At 40.8% G+C, this 17,047-nt stretch overlaps 1 protein-coding gene across 1 annotated transcript in view; it reads left to right on the forward strand.

Moving 5' to 3' along the window:
- Positions 1 to 17,047, forward strand: part of BRWD3 (bromodomain and WD repeat domain containing 3) — a 51,663-nt gene that overhangs the window by 24,376 nt on the left and 10,240 nt on the right. The window contains exons 14-36 of the mRNA XM_051785837.1: positions 705 to 858; positions 1,308 to 1,442; positions 1,838 to 1,966; positions 2,373 to 2,598; positions 3,273 to 3,443; positions 5,363 to 5,546; positions 6,006 to 6,099; positions 6,727 to 6,876; positions 7,767 to 7,843; positions 8,464 to 8,641; positions 9,363 to 9,479; positions 9,918 to 10,025; positions 11,072 to 11,196; positions 11,351 to 11,433; positions 11,901 to 12,012; positions 12,331 to 12,392; positions 12,480 to 12,635; positions 13,363 to 13,483; positions 13,989 to 14,114; positions 14,199 to 14,280; positions 15,844 to 15,900; positions 16,199 to 16,339; positions 16,559 to 16,711. Coding sequence (XP_051641797.1) covers positions 705 to 858; positions 1,308 to 1,442; positions 1,838 to 1,966; positions 2,373 to 2,598; positions 3,273 to 3,443; positions 5,363 to 5,546; positions 6,006 to 6,099; positions 6,727 to 6,876; positions 7,767 to 7,843; positions 8,464 to 8,641; positions 9,363 to 9,479; positions 9,918 to 10,025; positions 11,072 to 11,196; positions 11,351 to 11,433; positions 11,901 to 12,012; positions 12,331 to 12,392; positions 12,480 to 12,635; positions 13,363 to 13,483; positions 13,989 to 14,114; positions 14,199 to 14,280; positions 15,844 to 15,900; positions 16,199 to 16,339; positions 16,559 to 16,711 — 2,941 coding nt within the window. The remainder of the gene's footprint in view (positions 1 to 704; positions 859 to 1,307; positions 1,443 to 1,837; positions 1,967 to 2,372; positions 2,599 to 3,272; positions 3,444 to 5,362; positions 5,547 to 6,005; positions 6,100 to 6,726; positions 6,877 to 7,766; positions 7,844 to 8,463; positions 8,642 to 9,362; positions 9,480 to 9,917; positions 10,026 to 11,071; positions 11,197 to 11,350; positions 11,434 to 11,900; positions 12,013 to 12,330; positions 12,393 to 12,479; positions 12,636 to 13,362; positions 13,484 to 13,988; positions 14,115 to 14,198; positions 14,281 to 15,843; positions 15,901 to 16,198; positions 16,340 to 16,558; positions 16,712 to 17,047) is intronic.

A 17,047-nucleotide genomic window follows, 5' to 3' on the forward strand; every position in this document is an offset into this window, starting at 1 on the left:
AGTTGGGGAATATTTAGTATTTTACATATGAAGTAAGAATGTCAAACAGTTTTATGTCATAAAAACAGGTTTTAGTAGAACCCCATTGATCACGTGCTAATATATATATCCAGAATGTTTCCTAACATTGTATTTCTTCCTTAATTTTCCAAGTAAGAGGTGAAATGTGGTGTTCTGGTTCTCAGGTTCAAGTAGGGTTTCGAGTTTATCTTTTTGAGATCCTCAAGTGACTTCTGTAAGTGCCTTGTAATTGGATATGCACAACCACAAAGAGCAGAAATCTGTTAGGCATTTGCTTGGCAGAATTCTCTGTGTTTCATATGGTTACATTTGCAGTGTTTGCTGTCAGAGGTGTGATTTGGGCTTATTTAACAGGTTCCTGCTCTTTGTGGAGTTTACTGAAATTGATGACTGATAAAAATGCCTTGTAGGAAAAAGCTTAATAGATCTGAAGAGCTTGGAAGGAAAACCTGGGGTAGACAAGGGAAAATGTCCTTTTTAAGGACATAGAGATCTATAAATCTTAGTGGCACTGAATATTTCCTGTATCCTGTTTTTACCACCACAGAACCATCCTTCTTTCTCCTGCCCCAGCCAGAGTCACAGTCACAACCATCTTCCCTGAATTCCATACTGGATTAGCACTGAAATGTTTCCATATGCAGTTACTGATTTATTCCTTTTTAACTCATTGATTTCCTTAGAAACAATGTGGCATCTGGGGAGGACAAGGTGACTAAGCTGAAGGTCACCATGGTGGCCTGGGATCGATACGATGCCACTGTCATCACTGCAGTCAACAACTTCCTTCTCAAAGTGTGGAACTCGTCCACAGGGCAGCTTCTCCATAGCTTATCCGTGAGTAACATTCCAAGGGGGAATCCCAAATGGATATAGTTCAGCTCTGAGATTGATTTGAGGCTAGACTGCATCATCATTCCCCCTGATGAGGAGTGTTTGGTCTTGGAAGTATCCAGCGGTGCCCTGCCTGTTGGGAGGAGGGTGAATCTTGGGGAAAGGAGCTGATGGCCAGGATCCTGGTGATTTCTGGCTGACAGGGAGCCCTTTGAAGGCTCCATTTGTGCACTGATTTCTCCTTCCTCCCCATGTCAGCAATGCTGAGCTGCAGTCAGGGCAGTGACAATGCCAAACCTCTGGCAGGAGTGTTGTCCAAGTGCAGCTCCAGTCCCAGATCCAGTGGGTTCAGCTGCTCCCTGATCTGAGATGTCCTCACACGAATTACCAACACGTCTGGAGGTACCACACGGAGAAATACAAGTTCCTTTTTCCCCCTGCTGTCGTTGTAGGGTCATGATGATGAAGTGTTTGTTCTGGAGGCTCATCCCTTTGACCAAAGGATTGTGCTTTCGGCGGGTCACGATGGGAATATTTTTGTTTGGGATATAGACAAAGGAACAAAAATTCGCAATTACTTCAACATGGTAAGAAGGAATCAGGGAGTTTTATTTTCATATTTGTTTAAAACTGATCTTGAGACAAAAGCAGATTTCATTATACACCTACAGAGCCGGCACAGATCTGAGATCTTTGGCGTGGGCTTGCCCTGTGTCTGCCATTAAGATAAATTACAGACTTCCAGGGGGTTGTTTCAGAACATACATTAAAAGTTGTGCTGAAATTTCAGAACAAAGACAAAATGTGAAGTTTTACAGTGTTGTTCAGTTTAACTTTAATACGTAAAAGTGCAAATCAGTCTTGAGTAAAGTGAGAAACTACAGAATGAGTGTGAAATACGTGTTGGAGCACAGGTGAAATATTTGTAAAAAAGCTCTTGCAGTGCATATATGGTGAAGGGAATGTTCTGTGCTTGATCCAGATTGAGGGCCAAGGCCACGGAGCTGTTTTTGATTGCAAGTTCTCACCAGATGGGCAGCATTTTGCCTGCACAGACTCTCATGGACATCTGCTACTATTTGGTTTTGGATGCAATAAATATTATGAAAAGGTGGGTTGAATGAATTTTAAACTCTTCCCTGTCTTGACCTGATTTTGTCTTAGAAGTATTTGTGTTACAATTTATTCCCTCACCCTGCCTCACACTAAATAATAATTAGATCATGAAGCAGTTGCTTTTTACCTAAATCAAAAAGATTTAGACAAGAGAATCTTAGACAGGGGAGCAAAGCATTAACTTCTCTCTGTTCACCTCTTTTGGCCTATTTTAGTCTTGAATTTCTGCATCAGGCCTTGGTAATAAACCACATTTGTGGTAGGAATCTGTTCTCTGTCACAACATTCCTGCTGCTGCTCCTGAGTGCAGGAGTTGTGGTTTATGGATATGGAGCCATTCCAGAGCAGCCAGACAGCTGCAAATGGCCATTGATTCATTCCCTAAATTGCTTTTCTTTCAGATTCCAGATCAGATGTTCTTCCATACGGATTACAGGCCTCTGATCCGTGATGCCAATAACTACGTGTTGGATGAACAGACCCAACAGGCTCCACATCTGATGCCTCCTCCATTCCTGGTGGATGTTGATGGAAATCCTCATCCCACGAGATTCCAGCGCCTGGTCCCAGGGAGGGAGAATTGCAAGGATGAGCAGCTCATTCCTCAGCTGGGATATGTAGCTAATGGTATTCTGTCTAAACCTCATGAATAATACATGTGTGGCACAGGATTGAGCAGCAGCTCCGTGAGGTGGTGCTGTAAGAATTTATAAATTAGTGGTTTAAATTCAGCAGAGAGGCAGAAGAGGAGATAGGGTGAGTTTATGGCACTAAGGAAGTGTCTGGAACTAACTTGACTGGAAACAAGAATATTTCAAAATCTGTGGACTTCTCCCATATATAGCAGATGCTTAAAGCATTGTCCCATTAACCTCAGTGTAACTGAGGATGTGAGGAAGGAACCAGGAGGGTGAGAAAGACATGATAAAAACAGCTTTTGTTTTTCAAAACAGGAGTTTTTTTCCCTGTAGACATAAATTTTTTCAAAATGCTGGTCTCCAGAAAAGATCTTCCATTATTACCCACTGAAGCATAATTTCTTTCTGCTGTTTCTAAGGGTTTGTGTTTATGTTTCACATGTGCTCTGGAGTTTCAGGTTTTTATTGTAGCTTCTCTTCTAAACTTTGCCTCCATTTATTCCATGAGGGCAGAAAACCAGCTGGTGATCAGATGTTCTGCAGGGCAGAGTTTTAAATAGGATTGTTTCTGTGGTGTTTAGTAAAACAGTAATCACTTTATAAGAGAGATTAATTTATAACAGAAATTAATCATGTCATATTTGTGGCTTTGTTCTTGCCAAGGTGATGGTGAAGTAGTTGAACAAGTCATTGGGCAGCAAACAAATGACCAGGATGAGAGTATCCTCGATGGAATGATCAGGGAGCTCCAGAGGGAACAAGATCTCAGACTAATTAATGAAGGAGAAACTCCTCCAAACCCTCCACTCAACAGATCCCTCTCTGTCAATGGAGGTCAGTGTCCTGCCTTGTCTCCAGCAGTTCTTTCCTTAATCACAGAAGGTACTGATCAAAATGTCTTCATGTGTCTTGGAGGATGCTTTTCTCTCCTGTTTGTACACCTTGTTAACCTGTGGGGAGCTTTTGGATGTTCTTTGGATTCCAGCAGAGAAATTAAAAGTTTAAGGTGCAGCTGAGGGCACACAGTGTCTGCCTGGGCTGTATCTGATTACTTCAAGCTATTAGACTGGAACTATTCCTGTTATAAACCATCTTCCTGAAAAATAAACATAAAATTCACTGTATTGTCTTGATATCAGTGCAGAGATGATACTTCCTAACTGCATAATGTCAAAATAACAGCGTATAATTAGAGGTTGTCAGTGAATAGTGTTGTGACAGACTAATGGTTTCCTGCTGCAGCGGAAGGCTGAGCATCAGTGGTAATAAAATAAACATGTTGCTCTGTCTTAGTATTTCCTTAGAAAGCTTGAGATTATTCTCCTGGTAAATGTTCTGCTACTGTGATTTTATCTTTAATACACAAAGTGATTAAAAATTTAAACCTAACTCAGTCAGATGTGGAGAGCTGAGTGGGCGCAGCTGATGGAAGGGGAGCAGATGCCAAGGACCTGAGCTGCAAGTCATCCTGAGCTTTGGGAAATTTACAGCTGCTCATAAATTAGTTCTTGGTTAAGTGACTGATTACACATGTTTGAAGTAGATTTCTTGGAAAAGCTCATTAGGATTTGAAGTTGCTCGTGTTGAAATTCAAGAAGGAATAGGAAAAATATCGGTGAAAAATGCTGAAAATACACTTTTGCTTTGCTCTAAATTGGTATGTCAGGAAGGGTGTCTAGAAGGCACCTTCAGCTCACACAAAGTCTTTTCTGCATCTTAGGATAGGGTGATGTGTTGTGCAGTCCCAGTTCCCAATTATTTGTGTGTCCCTGTAGTTGTACAAAGGAATTTCCAGGTATGAATGGTATGGAAATTACAGCAGTTCCCTTCTAGAACTTGCACTGAGGAGTGACTTTGCTATGTGATCACCCAATTGATGTAAGCTAATTAGAGTATGTATAAACAGCCAGATATTTTTATGCAGGTTTGCATAACCATAAATTGCAGTATATTCATGTGGTTGACCATATTTGAGCACGTGGATGTTGTGTTGATGAGCTAAACAAGAACAATGATGGCAGTCATTCCATTATTAGCAGGCTTTTTGTGTCTTTTTGCTGCCTGAAGTGTGTGTTTTCACTGTGTTGTGCCACCTGATGAGAAGCCCAGAGCAGAGCAGTGCCTGTGGCACAGCAAATAAGAATTAAAACCACAAAACAAATGGAGACACAACAGACAACGTAAACCTTGCAGCAGTCTGTTATTTTAGATGTCAACCTCATCTCTTCTTGTTCCATAGAATTTTAAGATTGATGATTTTAGAGCCTTTAAGCAGTTGAAAAACTTTAATTTGAAGTTCACTTAAGTGCCCTTAAAACTTTCCTCACAGATTACATTCTCTGTGTGCCTCAGATATCTCAGAAATACCTCAAGCCAGCAGCAAACACATCCCTAAGGCCAGCACACAAAAATGTTCACCTGGAGCAAAAGAAAAGCCACTTCATGAAGAATAAGTGTTGATTATTGCCAAAAAAGAATTTGTGTGGTCCTTAAGCTTTGAATTGTAGATTAGATATTGGGAAGGAATTCCTCCCTGTGAGGGTGATGAGGCCCTGGCACAGAGAAGCTGTGGCTGCCCCATCCCTGGAAGTGTCCAAGGCCAGGTTGGAGCAACCTGGGCTAGTGGAAGGTGTCCCTGCCCATGGCAGGGAGGTGGAACAGGATGAGCTTTAAGGTGCCTTCCAACCCAACCATGACTGCATGATTCCAGTGATGGTTTCTGGAAGTGAAGAGGTTGTTTTTCCCTCCCTCAGCCCTTCGCAGCCCGGCTCTGGACGTGGCCTCCCCCCCGAACGTGGGGCTCCGCCGGAGCGGGCAGATCGAGGGCGTGCGGCAGATGCACCACAACGCGCCCCGCAGCCAGATGGCCACCGAGAGGGACCTCATGGCCTGGAGCAGGAGGGTGGTGGTCAATGAGCTCCCTCCAGGCGTCAGCAAGTAAGATGCTAAGTGAGCCAGGGGAGGAAAAAAATCTCATTGTATAATATTTAATAATTAATCCGTACTCCTGAAGTGATTTTGCAGAAACGCGTTGGCTTTGGGGGTTGGTTGATTGTGTTGTTTGGAATGTTAGGATTGGAGTGGGGAGTTGAGAATAGTAATTCCTTCTTTTCACAATTCAGTCTCTCTTCAGTAGTTCAAACACCACATTTCCCTGAAGTTTTATTTAAAACAAACCCCATGCAAATAATTTTATTTCATTGCAGTCTACTTGGAGGTAATTATGGATGCTCAGCTAAGGAGTTTGCTTCCTTAACTTATGATTCTAGGAGTGATGCTGCTTGTGCACAGATTTCTTATAGCAACAGAACAAGTATTTCTATGTGTGTCTTAATGAGACTGGTGAGTTATTTGATGATTTACTGAATAAAAGGGATGTTTCTTCTGCATAATTAGGGTCCAGGAAGAATGTCGAGCTGCCAAAGGTGAAATAGAAATTAGTTTATACACTGTTGAAAAGAAGAGAAAGCCATCCCACACCTTACAGCGGGTGAGTTATAGCACTAAATTAAACAAAAAAACCCAACCCAATTTTATTAAATTATTTAGAAGATCAATACTCTTAATTGTTCCTCTGGCTCTGTCTTCCTTCTGTAGCTGTGATTTGTCTGTCTGTAATATGCAAATAGTGGTAAATCTCTATCCTTGAGTCTTCAGTGGTGGGAAGATTCTGGGAAAGAAAAAGAGCAGAGCCACAGTGGGGTTTCACTTTGACTTGTGGAAAATGGGGATGGTCCTGTGCAGGGCTGAGGGTTGGACCTGATGACTCGTGTGGGTCCCTTCCAACTCGGCATATCCTGTGATTCTGTGCAAACAGACAAACTTTAGAGGTGCCACACTTTTATAAGTGGCTGGAGTTATCTTATGCAGAGATTTCAGGAATTTTATAGAAGAAATTATGTTTTCCCTAACTTCCTTTCTGCTTTATAAAGTAGAATTGATATTGAACCAAAAACCACGCTTGGAAGTGCCCTTAAACGAGCCACGATGCGTCCAAGACTCTGCAGCGATTTCCTGTTTGCAATTGGAATATAACATTGTCACTTTAACGAGACATCTTTTAAGTGTGTAACTCATCCTCGACTCCTTGGTTTTGTGCTGTTTGTCCCCGTGGCAGAGCGAATTCCAGGCGGGCAGCGGCAGATCCCTGCGCAGGAACCAGCGGCGGCGGCAGCACGCCTACCAGACCCGCTCCACCATCGAGCACAGCCCGCAGGGAGCCCCCCACCACCCCTGTGCCCGCCAGCAATCCGACAGCTCCTCCGAGGTCTGACCCCCCAAACACCTCCCAACAGCCTCCCTGCTCCCAAATCTCACAGCACAGCAGCATTCCCGAGTTTCTCTGTGCGGGGAGAAACGCTCGGCTCGTTGATTCCCGGGGATTTGGGGCGTGTTGGTCTGGGAGGGTGCAGGATCTTCTCCCTCAGTGCCAGTACAGTGTTCAAAAGTAGCATGAAACAGCTCAGGTATTTTTGGAAACCTGAAACGTTTTCAAGTGAATTTAACTGGGTTGTGTTAAAGCACTTGCTATTTCGGGATCTCACACAGCACGTGGATTCAGGGCAGGGCTTTGATTTCGTTTTGCAGTGCTTTGATTTCAGCTACATCTGTGGACTGCTGTGGAAAGAGATGGAGTATTGGTATTAATCATTGATATTGGCAAGGGAAGAACTTAAAATATCTCAGATTAAATAAAACTTCTTGTCCTTCAGGAAGAGGCTGAACATTGTTGCTTTGTAGATGCACTGAATGTACAGAATAGCTAAAAAAGTTGGGCACTTGGCACTAAAATTTATTAATCAAACATTTAAATATGAACTCATGTTATGGTTCTAATAGAACTAAAATTCACATCTGTTTCTATAGGAGTTATAGCATATAATATTATTTATACTATGTTATATAACTATAAGGGACAAAAAGGACAAAGTATAATATTGATTAATACATAGAAAGAAATTGTCTACTTATTTATGTAGGAATTAAAAAATCATATAGTGTCGTACTAAGATACAGAAAGAAACTGTGGACCTACTTATTCGAATCTAAACCAGCCCTTAAATACAAAGTTTTCCTCAGATGACACATCTTGCTTGCAAACAGAAATTACATATTTTAGCCTTGACCCCAAAGTGAAACCTTCCATTTTTAACACAGGAAGATGAGACTGTTGGCACAAGTGATGCCTCCATGGACGATCCCGTGGCAGCCTGGCAAAGTGAAAGCAGTTCCAGGTACCTTTACTGGTTTCTGAATTGGTAATACTGGTTTATTATGGAATTTAATTAAGACAGTTGGTGTTGTGATACTCAGACTTCATTTTGAAGACTGATTTTTTCCCCTCAGTTCTTTGTGAAACGTTTTATGTTGTGGATTTTTTGTTGTTGTGGGGTTTTTTTTCAGTCAGAAACAGTTCTGAAAGACCATTTGTAAGAAAATAGTGTCTTTAATTAAGAACTGCTTGAAAAAATCAAAGCCAGTTTGCCATGCAAATCCTGTATGTGTGTTATTTGATATTCAAGAAGTCAGAACTGGATTTTTAGGGAAGTGCTCTGGTTTTCTACATTTTTCAAGCATTTTTTACTGCTGGTTCTTCTGAAATCAGTCCGTGAATTAGTGAGATGATGAGTATGAAAATTGGTATCAACCATAGCTGCAGCTTTACTGGGAGTTTCAAATGGATACAATAATTTGCTGAAATCACAAATTCTGTAAATTCACATGACAACAAAATTCTGTGCTAATCCTGACATCTGCTCCCCAGGAGAGCAGGTTGAATGTTTGGGCCTTTCAGTCCATTGTGTGAAAACTGAAGTTTTCTGTTCTCTTTCTTACAACTTTTTCTTATCTCCAGTGATTCATCAAGTGAATATTCGGACTGGACAGCAGATGCTGGAATTAATCTCCAGCCTCCAAAGAGACAAACCAGGCAGGCAGCTCGGAAAATCTGTAGTAGTTCTGAAGATGAAAATATGAAGGGAACAAAAGGACTGGAGCCAAAGCGAAGGAAACTTAAACAACCTAGAAAAAAGGTCAGCATTTGTAAATTTTTACTGTCTGTTTTACTTTAGGAATATAAATTTGGTTTTTTGGTGGTTTTTTTTCAAAGTAAAATTGTTCACAGACAAGTATATAGGAAGAAAGAAACTGTAGAGAGCACAGGAATTGTAGTGCCAGTGGTACCAAAGTGATTTTATTGTTTGTTTTCCTGTGTGACATAGATGTTTTCTCCCAGGTTTATGCTCTTCCCTGCAGTTAAATTTACTCCAGGATGGTTTTGTTGTAAAATTACAATGGATCTGTATTGTATCTACATTGCCAGGTTTCTTTTTCCTGGTATTTTTTTTTAAAAGAGCTGTTTAGAATATTTATAGAAGTACAATCTCTTTATTTTATTTTATTTTTTATTTATTATCTGGAACCACAGCCCGGTTTGGGCTGGAAGGGACCTTAAAGTCCACCCTTGTTCCATGGGCATTTTAATGAATTTATGGATGTTTTAATTTTCTATTATATTTATAATAGACATGTCTTATTCCCTACTAATTAGTGGAGGTTTGGGAAGGCTGACATTCCAGTATTTCCTTTGCTTTGTATCTCTTATGTGCAGTAACTGCTGTATGGTCAGTTTTTCATGTGTTCTGCCATAGTAATTAATTGTACTCTGAATATTTTAGTAATTGCATTCTAAATATTATATTAACGGTGTTCTAAACACTGTATTAATTGTATTCTAAATGTAATATATTTCAGAAGCCCAGTGGCCTGCTGTCCCTGGAAGGGGAGCCCAGTGAGGAGTGGCTTGCTCCTCAGTGGATCCTGGACACCATTCCCCGGCGCTCCCCGTTCGTCCCACAGATGGGAGATGAGGTACTGCCTGCAGCAATTCCCACCTTCCACAGGGGCTGGAGAGCTTGGGTTGGTCAGGGCTATATATCCAGCAGTGAACTGTGCCCAAAAACAGGCTGAATGTTGATAATTCTCAGGCAGTTTGTTGTTTGCAGATAATCCTGAGTCTGTTTTTCTGCAGTGGTGACCGAGGAGTAGCAGGAAGAGCTGGTTGTTCACCTTCACCTGCCATTTCTTAATTATCCCACTTTTGAAGCACAGAGAAAGTTCTGATTTGGGGGGCTGATAGAAATATTTTTAACTAGAGGAGTGTTTTATAATGAAATAGATAAGTGGGCAGTAAGTTCTCATCCCTCCTGTTCATAGAAATTTTAGAATGAACAGGAAGAGAACTCTCAGTAAAATAACCTTCTCTTTTTTTCCCTTTTTTCTCTTTTTTCTTTTTTTTTCCCTTTTAAGATCATATACTTTAGGCAAGGCCATGAAGCTTATGTGAGGGCAGTAAGGAAAGCCAAAATTTACAGTATTAACATGCAAAAACAACCATGGAACAAAATGGAACTCAGGGTAAGTTAAAGAAATACTTCAAAGAGCTGAGTGTCTCTGTAATGTTAAACTGACACGAAAAACCAGCATGAAAAATAGGAAGAAGGAATTACTTTAAAATGTTAATATTGAAGTTTAAATTGTAAATATTAATTCTTTACATCTGTTCAGTTCCTGATTTTGGACATGGTTCTCAGGAGTTGCTTTCCACACAAATTATTTTCATTTAATTCATTCAGAACCCACCACTCCAAAGCTGTTTATAGTTCTCTCACTGCTCTACAGTGACCTGAACATTTGGTTTCTAGTTCTTGTTTTTAATGCTATGGTAAGAAGGAAGAAATTATGGTGTAAACACCTAAATGTGTGTACAAGCTCTTTTAAACACTGGATCTTACTTTGAACCAGAGTCCCCTAGTACTTAATCCACAGTGTTCCCATGTTTTTTCCTGCTTTACTCCAATTTTATATCAAAAGAAGAGTCCATATATGTTCTAATATTTATATATGTGCTTCTATTATATGAAAATAATTGCTTAACTGGAACAATACCCAGTTACTAGGCTGAAGTATTCAGTGATTCCAGCTGTAATTTTCCAGGGCATCAGCAGCTTGTAAGGAAAAGGAAACAGCGTTTCACTTAGGATAGAGTTTGACAGGATGTGAACATAAAGGCTATTGTGGAATTTCTGTTTTAAGAGGAAGAATTTCCTTTTTCCCCCCTATACAAGAGTGAGGAGCCCTGGATTAGGTCAGGGATAAACTTTGGTGCCATCAATGTGGTTAAAACCAGAGTGGGTTTGGTCCTTAGAACCTTCTTAAGTAATTTGTGGGAATCCTGTTCACAAATCTACCAAGGGAATGAGCATCTTACACCTTCCTGGTTTTTGGTTTTAAGGTGTCAGTGATTGATTTTTAGTATTTGGAAAAATAAAATTTATGGGCGAAATTACCTGGGCTGTAGAGTAGGAACACTGCTTTATATTAATATGTTTAATGCTTTAAAGTGGATATTTTTGTGGTCAGCGAGTTAAAAATAATGCTGTTCCATATTCACTGATAAATAGGAACAAGAATTTGTGAAGACTGTAGGGATTAAATACGAAGTTGGGCCTCCCACACTCTGCTGCTTGAAGCTTGCATTCCTGGATCCAATCACAGGCAAAATGACAGGAGAATCCTTTTCCATAAAGTAAGTCACTGGAACACTGATGGCATCCTTCAGGAGATTTTTTTTGCAGTGTAAAAGCTTCTCCCTTCTCCTTCCAAATGCATGGAATTTGGGGACTGTGCTGTGCATGCACAATTATATTTCTGGGTAGTAATAACTGTCTTGTTTCCTGAAGGTACCATGATATGCCAGATGTCATTGACTTCCTCGTGCTGCACCAGTTTTATAACGAAGCCAAAGAAAGGAACTGGCAAATAGGTGACTCCTTTTTTTTTTTTCCCCACTTCCATATGTTTTCTGCACCATTTCTGCAGCTGTTTAATGGGATGCAGGGTCTTCATTACATCATGTAAAGGACTGCCCTTAGCCCTGCACAGGACCTTCCCCAAGAGTCACACCGTGGTATTCTAGAGGTCATTGGAAACTTTTATTTGATGTTTGCTGCAATTCCTATAGCAGAAAAAAAACCAAAAAATATAAGAGAAACTGTATCAAAACCTGTGAGAGCAGGAGAATCTGCTGATCTGTTGTGATTTGAGGCATGGAATCAGCTGTGGGTAATTCCCAGAGGTGTCCAAGACCTTCCTTTAGGGCTCCATTCCTTTAGTGCAAAATGTAAAAATTGAAGTAGTACATTTATGAAAGATGGAGTTGACTCTCTAAAAAGAAATATTTAATAATTATTGATGTTGTTCTTGTGCTGAATGCAATATTTTGCCTTCCAGGGGATAGATTTCGCAGTATAATAGATGATGCTTGGTGGTTTGGAACTGTGGAGAGTCAGCAGCCTTTCCAGGCAGAGTATCCTGACAGTTCCTTCCAGTGCTACAGTGTCCAGTGAGTTTTTACATGTTTTACATACAACTCAAATGGGTACCTCAGGCATCAGCATCTCTTTTTACCATTTAAATAAATAACCAGCCACTTGATTTACTTATTTAATTTTGAATTTATTCCTAAAGCAACACTTCTGGTGTAAACAGCAGTGCAGTGACTGTAGAGGGGATACAAGAGGAAAATAAGGAGTTGGAATGTTGTCAGTGACAGGTCTTGTTCCTAACAGGGATGACCTTCGTGGTGTAAATCTGGTAAAGAAAAGGTGCATTGTTATATTCAGCTTTAACTTGTGCATTTTGAATGTATTTGTTTTAATAGCTGGGACAATAATGAAAGAGAGAGGATGAGTCCCTGGGACATGGAACCAATCCCAGAAGGAAGTAAGTGTTGAACTCATGTTCCTGTGCAAAGTAAGCAGCTTTTTGCCATTGCTGGGACTTACTGCCTGTGGAATTCTCCCTTTCCAGCTGCCTATCCAGAGGAGGTTGGTGCTGGAGTTCCTGTGACTCCAGAGGAGCTGACAGCTCTTCTCTACAAACCCCAGGAAGGAGAATGGGGGGCCCATTCCAGAGATGAAGAATGTGAACGAGTGATCCGTGGCATTGAGCAGCTTCTTTCCCTTGGTATGTTTGGAGAGAAGGGGTGGAAGGATTAAGAATATCAGTATATTAATATCAGAATATCATGTGGTGGCACATGACTGAAGAGTAGATGGGATGGAGTGTTGGGAGTTGGTGTGGAATATTTGAAATGTAAACTAAATTACTGAAAAGAGCCTTTTAAATTTCATATTTCGATTTCCTTTTAAGTTATATTCCTTTTTTTCCCCAGGGGTTCACCTGGTTTCTTTCAATGGGGGTTCTCAGTGGGTCATATCTAAATGTGAAGGAGCAAAACACTGAATTAAACCCCTCAAAACCAACCAACAAATCCTCACTGAACATCCTCACCAACAAATCCCTTGTAAATAGTTTGTAGCCATTTAATAGCACAAAGTGATTTAATTTCTGCCTATATTTACACCCAGGACATGTCTGTATTCCTAACTTATATTACTTCTTGTAGCATTCCTGTTGTAAGTGATATGCATGTTCCTTTCAGTGGCACATTTGGCTGCTGACACACAAACCTCAGATGTGATACTTAAACAAAAAGTGCTTTTTCGAGAGTATTTAACAGATGGCACAAGGGGAAGAACTGTCCCCTTTGTGTAATGACATTTCCAGCTGTAGATCTGGATTGCTTTTGCTGAATTCTTAGAAAGAAAACCCAGAAAGCATTAAAAGAAATATCGATATCGTGTAACATCCCTTTGAGGCATCTGAATGATTTTGGTCTTTTGTCTTGCAGACATTTCCAATCCCTTTGCAGTCCCAGTGGACCTTAGTGCCTATCCCATGTATTGCACTGTCGTTGCTTATCCAACTGACCTCACCACGATCAGGAGGAGACTCGAAAACAGGTTTTATAGGTCAGTTGGCTTCGGATTTGTTTGTAATCTCCGTTTGTTACAGCCCCACGGAGGGCAATCCTGAGCTGAATGTTCTGTAATGCCCCTCCAGCAACATGAGCAACAGCATCAGATAGGATTCTGTTTGGCCTTGGGCAAAGTGAGTCTTCCTGAATAATAAATTCCTTTTGGTTGTAAAGGCAAAAGCCGGTATGGCTGGATCTGGAGTGTGTTTAACATCCTGAGCCTCACTCCGTGGTGGAGGCAGAGCATATTTGCTTTGTTTCCATCCCTGCTGCCTTTGAACCAGAGGTTTTGCTGGTGTTGCAGTTGCCAGAAATGGGCTAAATGCTGTGAAGTGGAATAAATAACATCCTCATCATTTTTCTCCCTCTGAGGACCACCCGTTTCTCCTCGCTCTGAATCCCCAATTCCTTTTTTTTACTGCAGAATCCTACTGATCTCAGAGGGAAAACAATCCACACCTCCTTCTTCATCCCATTTCTTATATTTTCTGTATTTTTAGGAGAATCTCTGCACTGATGTGGGAGGTCAGATACATTGAACACAATGCCAGGACCTTCAACGAGCCAGACAGTCCCATAGTCAAAGCAGCCAAAATTGTGACAGACGTGTTACTGCACTTCATTGGGTAGGTTTGGACCTCACAGCCCCCACAGCTTTGAGTTCCTGAGGGATTTGATTGTGTATCTTGGTTTTTGTCACTGTCCTGCAGAGATCAGAGCTGCACTGATATCTTAGAGATCTATAACAAGGTGAAAGCAGAAGACCTGAGCAGCACTGATGAAGAAGAGGAGGTAAGATCATTTTCTTGCCTTCTGAAGTTCAGCACGTGCAAGAAATTTGATTTTTGTTGAGGCTTTATTTTCTGGGTAATTGCACTGAGGTTTTGAGATGAGCCTGTTCAGGCTCACCTGGGACAATAAGCTCCCTTAAGTAGGTAAAAATGATTCTTGGAACTGCCTGTCTTTAATCTGCTCCCAGTACATGGTGTTTTGTTGTGTGGGGAAGGATGAGTAATTAGGGGACTGGGAAGTGGAGCTGTTACTCAGTCAGAGGACAACAGCTCCCCATTGCCAGCAAGGCAGCAGAGATGGTTTTCATGTGTAATTCTGTGTCATTTCCCATCCGTTGTTCCCTGGAGTGAAATGTCAGGTAGAGCCCAGATATCACTTCCTTGAGCTTTTTCTCTCTCCTTGCACCTTCTCCCCTTCAATGCAGTTTGAAATGGGCTGTAGTTCCTGTTGCAAAGTGACCTGTTACAACCTAAATCGCTTGGGTTTTACTTTTCAGTGTTATTTTCTAATACACAAGGTAGTATAAGATTTAGTGAGGAGGTTTCTTCCCTGAGACATTCTCTTGTGTGGCAAATTGGAAATATGAAAGTTAAACCTGGTGCTGCCTGAGCACCTGTTTGCTTGGGGCTGGTGCTGCTGTCTTGGGTTTGTGTTGAAATTAAAGTCTGTGGTACAGTGAAATAATTTCATTATTTTATAAAACTGAAGATGGAATAACACCATCTGTTATCACAGACTGTGAAAAAAGTATTTTGAAGAAAATGAGAGATTTCCATAGTAAAATAGCAGACCCCCCTTTCCCAACTCAACCTTCTAGTCTCAGTTTTGAATCTCAGAAGTGACCAAAATTCCCTCTATATCACCTTCTTCTCTCCAGCCTTCCAAAGAGCTGGTTTATAATGTGTTTTGCTTTGTAATATTTTAAAAGTTTAAATGTTTTTTAGATGTTAGGAAGGAATCCTTCCCTGTGAGGGTGGGGAGGCCCTGGCACAGGTTGCCCAGAGAAGCTGTGGCTGCCCCAACCCTGGAAGTGTCCCAGGCCAGGTTGGATGGAGCAACCTGATCTAGTGGAGTCCTCTCAAAAATTATTTATATTTAATTACTGGTAAAAGCTGTGTACAAAGGAATTTTTGTTGTAATTCCTAAATCCAGGTTCTGAAAAGAATATTACACCCACCTGATGTAAGGCACTGCATGAAACCTGAATAAACTCAGTGCAGCTGCTCAGAGCATGAAAACTGAGGCAGGGTAATGAAGCTCTGCAAGGCTGCAACTGAGCTGAGTCTTAAGGACTGAAAATCAGCCATTCCTATTTCTCATATGTTTTTATGTATCATTTTTTATGGAAGCAAACTTGGAAAAAGCATGAAACAGCTTAAAATCAGGAATCAGGTGGATCGAGTTACGTAAATTCTAGTTTGAAATTAGTTTCTGCTTTTCTTGAGCCATTTGTTACATTTGAGTAGTTTAAAATATTTGTTGTTGTTGGCTGTTTTTTAACCCTTTTTCCATGGCTGAGGGTCCATCCAAGGCCCTGTGTGTGATCATTCCCTTTGCCTTTAGGTGGCAGAAGTAGATGTGGATTCAGACGCTCCAGGAACTTCCTCTGGGAAAAGAAGAGTGAGTAAAACTTCTGCTTTGGTCTTTTTTTTATGTTAGATTTGAAAAATATCAAGAACAGTCAAGTTTAGATAAAACTGATACAAATAGCGAGGCTGGGGCTGAAATATTGCAACTTTGAGTTTTGGGTGTGAGTGCTACATATGACCAGAAAAGCCAAACTGGGCCATCAGCTTTGCTTGAATCTTCCTGGATTTCTGTTTTTAGTTGTGGAGATCTTTGAATCAGAATGCTGGGAAATTAATAGGAAATTGAAGGGGAAAATTGGAATTTTTTGGTAATTTCTGTTTCCCTGCAGGTGAGACGACGAGTGAAGAGGCAGCCCATGAAAGCCAGTCCTGATGCCTGGAAGGAGCAGTGCCAGCAGCTGCTAAACCTGATTTATGAACGAGAGGACTCAGAGCCTTTTAGGCAGCCTGTTGATCTCTTCTCTTATCCTGTAAGTGCACCTTCCACATCCAAAATGGTTCATCCTTTGGCAAAACATCCGTGCTGGGCGTGTCTGTGCTCTCCCTTTATGAGCAGAGAATTATCTGCAATAACTTGAAAGTAAAATAATTACTTGAGCCACTGGATGAACACTGAGGTGCTTTTATTGCTGTAGGATTTGACAGCCTTTACTGTTTTCATCAGCCTTTACTATTTTGTGTCCTTCCAGGATTATCGAGACATTGTAGACACTCCCATGGACTTCAGCACTGTGAAAGAAACCTTGGAAGCAGGAAACTACACCAGTCCCTTGGAATTCTACAAAGACATTCGTTTGATATTCTGCAACTCTAAGGCTTACACTCCTAATAAAAAGTCTCGTGTAAGTAATAAATTTTAATGCCCTTTTTTTTTCACAAAGACCTTGGCCCTACATGAATAAAACACATGGAATAATGTCTGAAGAGCAAAGCATTGCTTGGTGTAATAAAAATAACCAGTGTATATCAATTCTGGGGCCTGTGCTTATAAATTTGCTTTGTTCTGCTCACCCAGATCACTTAAAACTTTCATTTTCATCTGAACTTTCTGAACTTAAAGCTTCTGAGATGTTTAGTGTTGCAGCTGTTTCCTGAAATATTTGCAGCAGAAAACCGATCACAAGGTGCTTTTATTTTTTTCAATAATTTATTCTTGGAAACAAGGCTATCAGCTTGAA

This window comes from Manacus candei, unplaced genomic scaffold (genome assembly GCF_025592945.1).
Source record: "Manacus candei isolate 608988 ecotype Guabito, Panama unplaced genomic scaffold, ASM2559294v1 h1tg000003l, whole genome shotgun sequence".
Lineage (NCBI taxonomy): Eukaryota > Metazoa > Chordata > Aves > Passeriformes > Pipridae > Manacus > Manacus candei.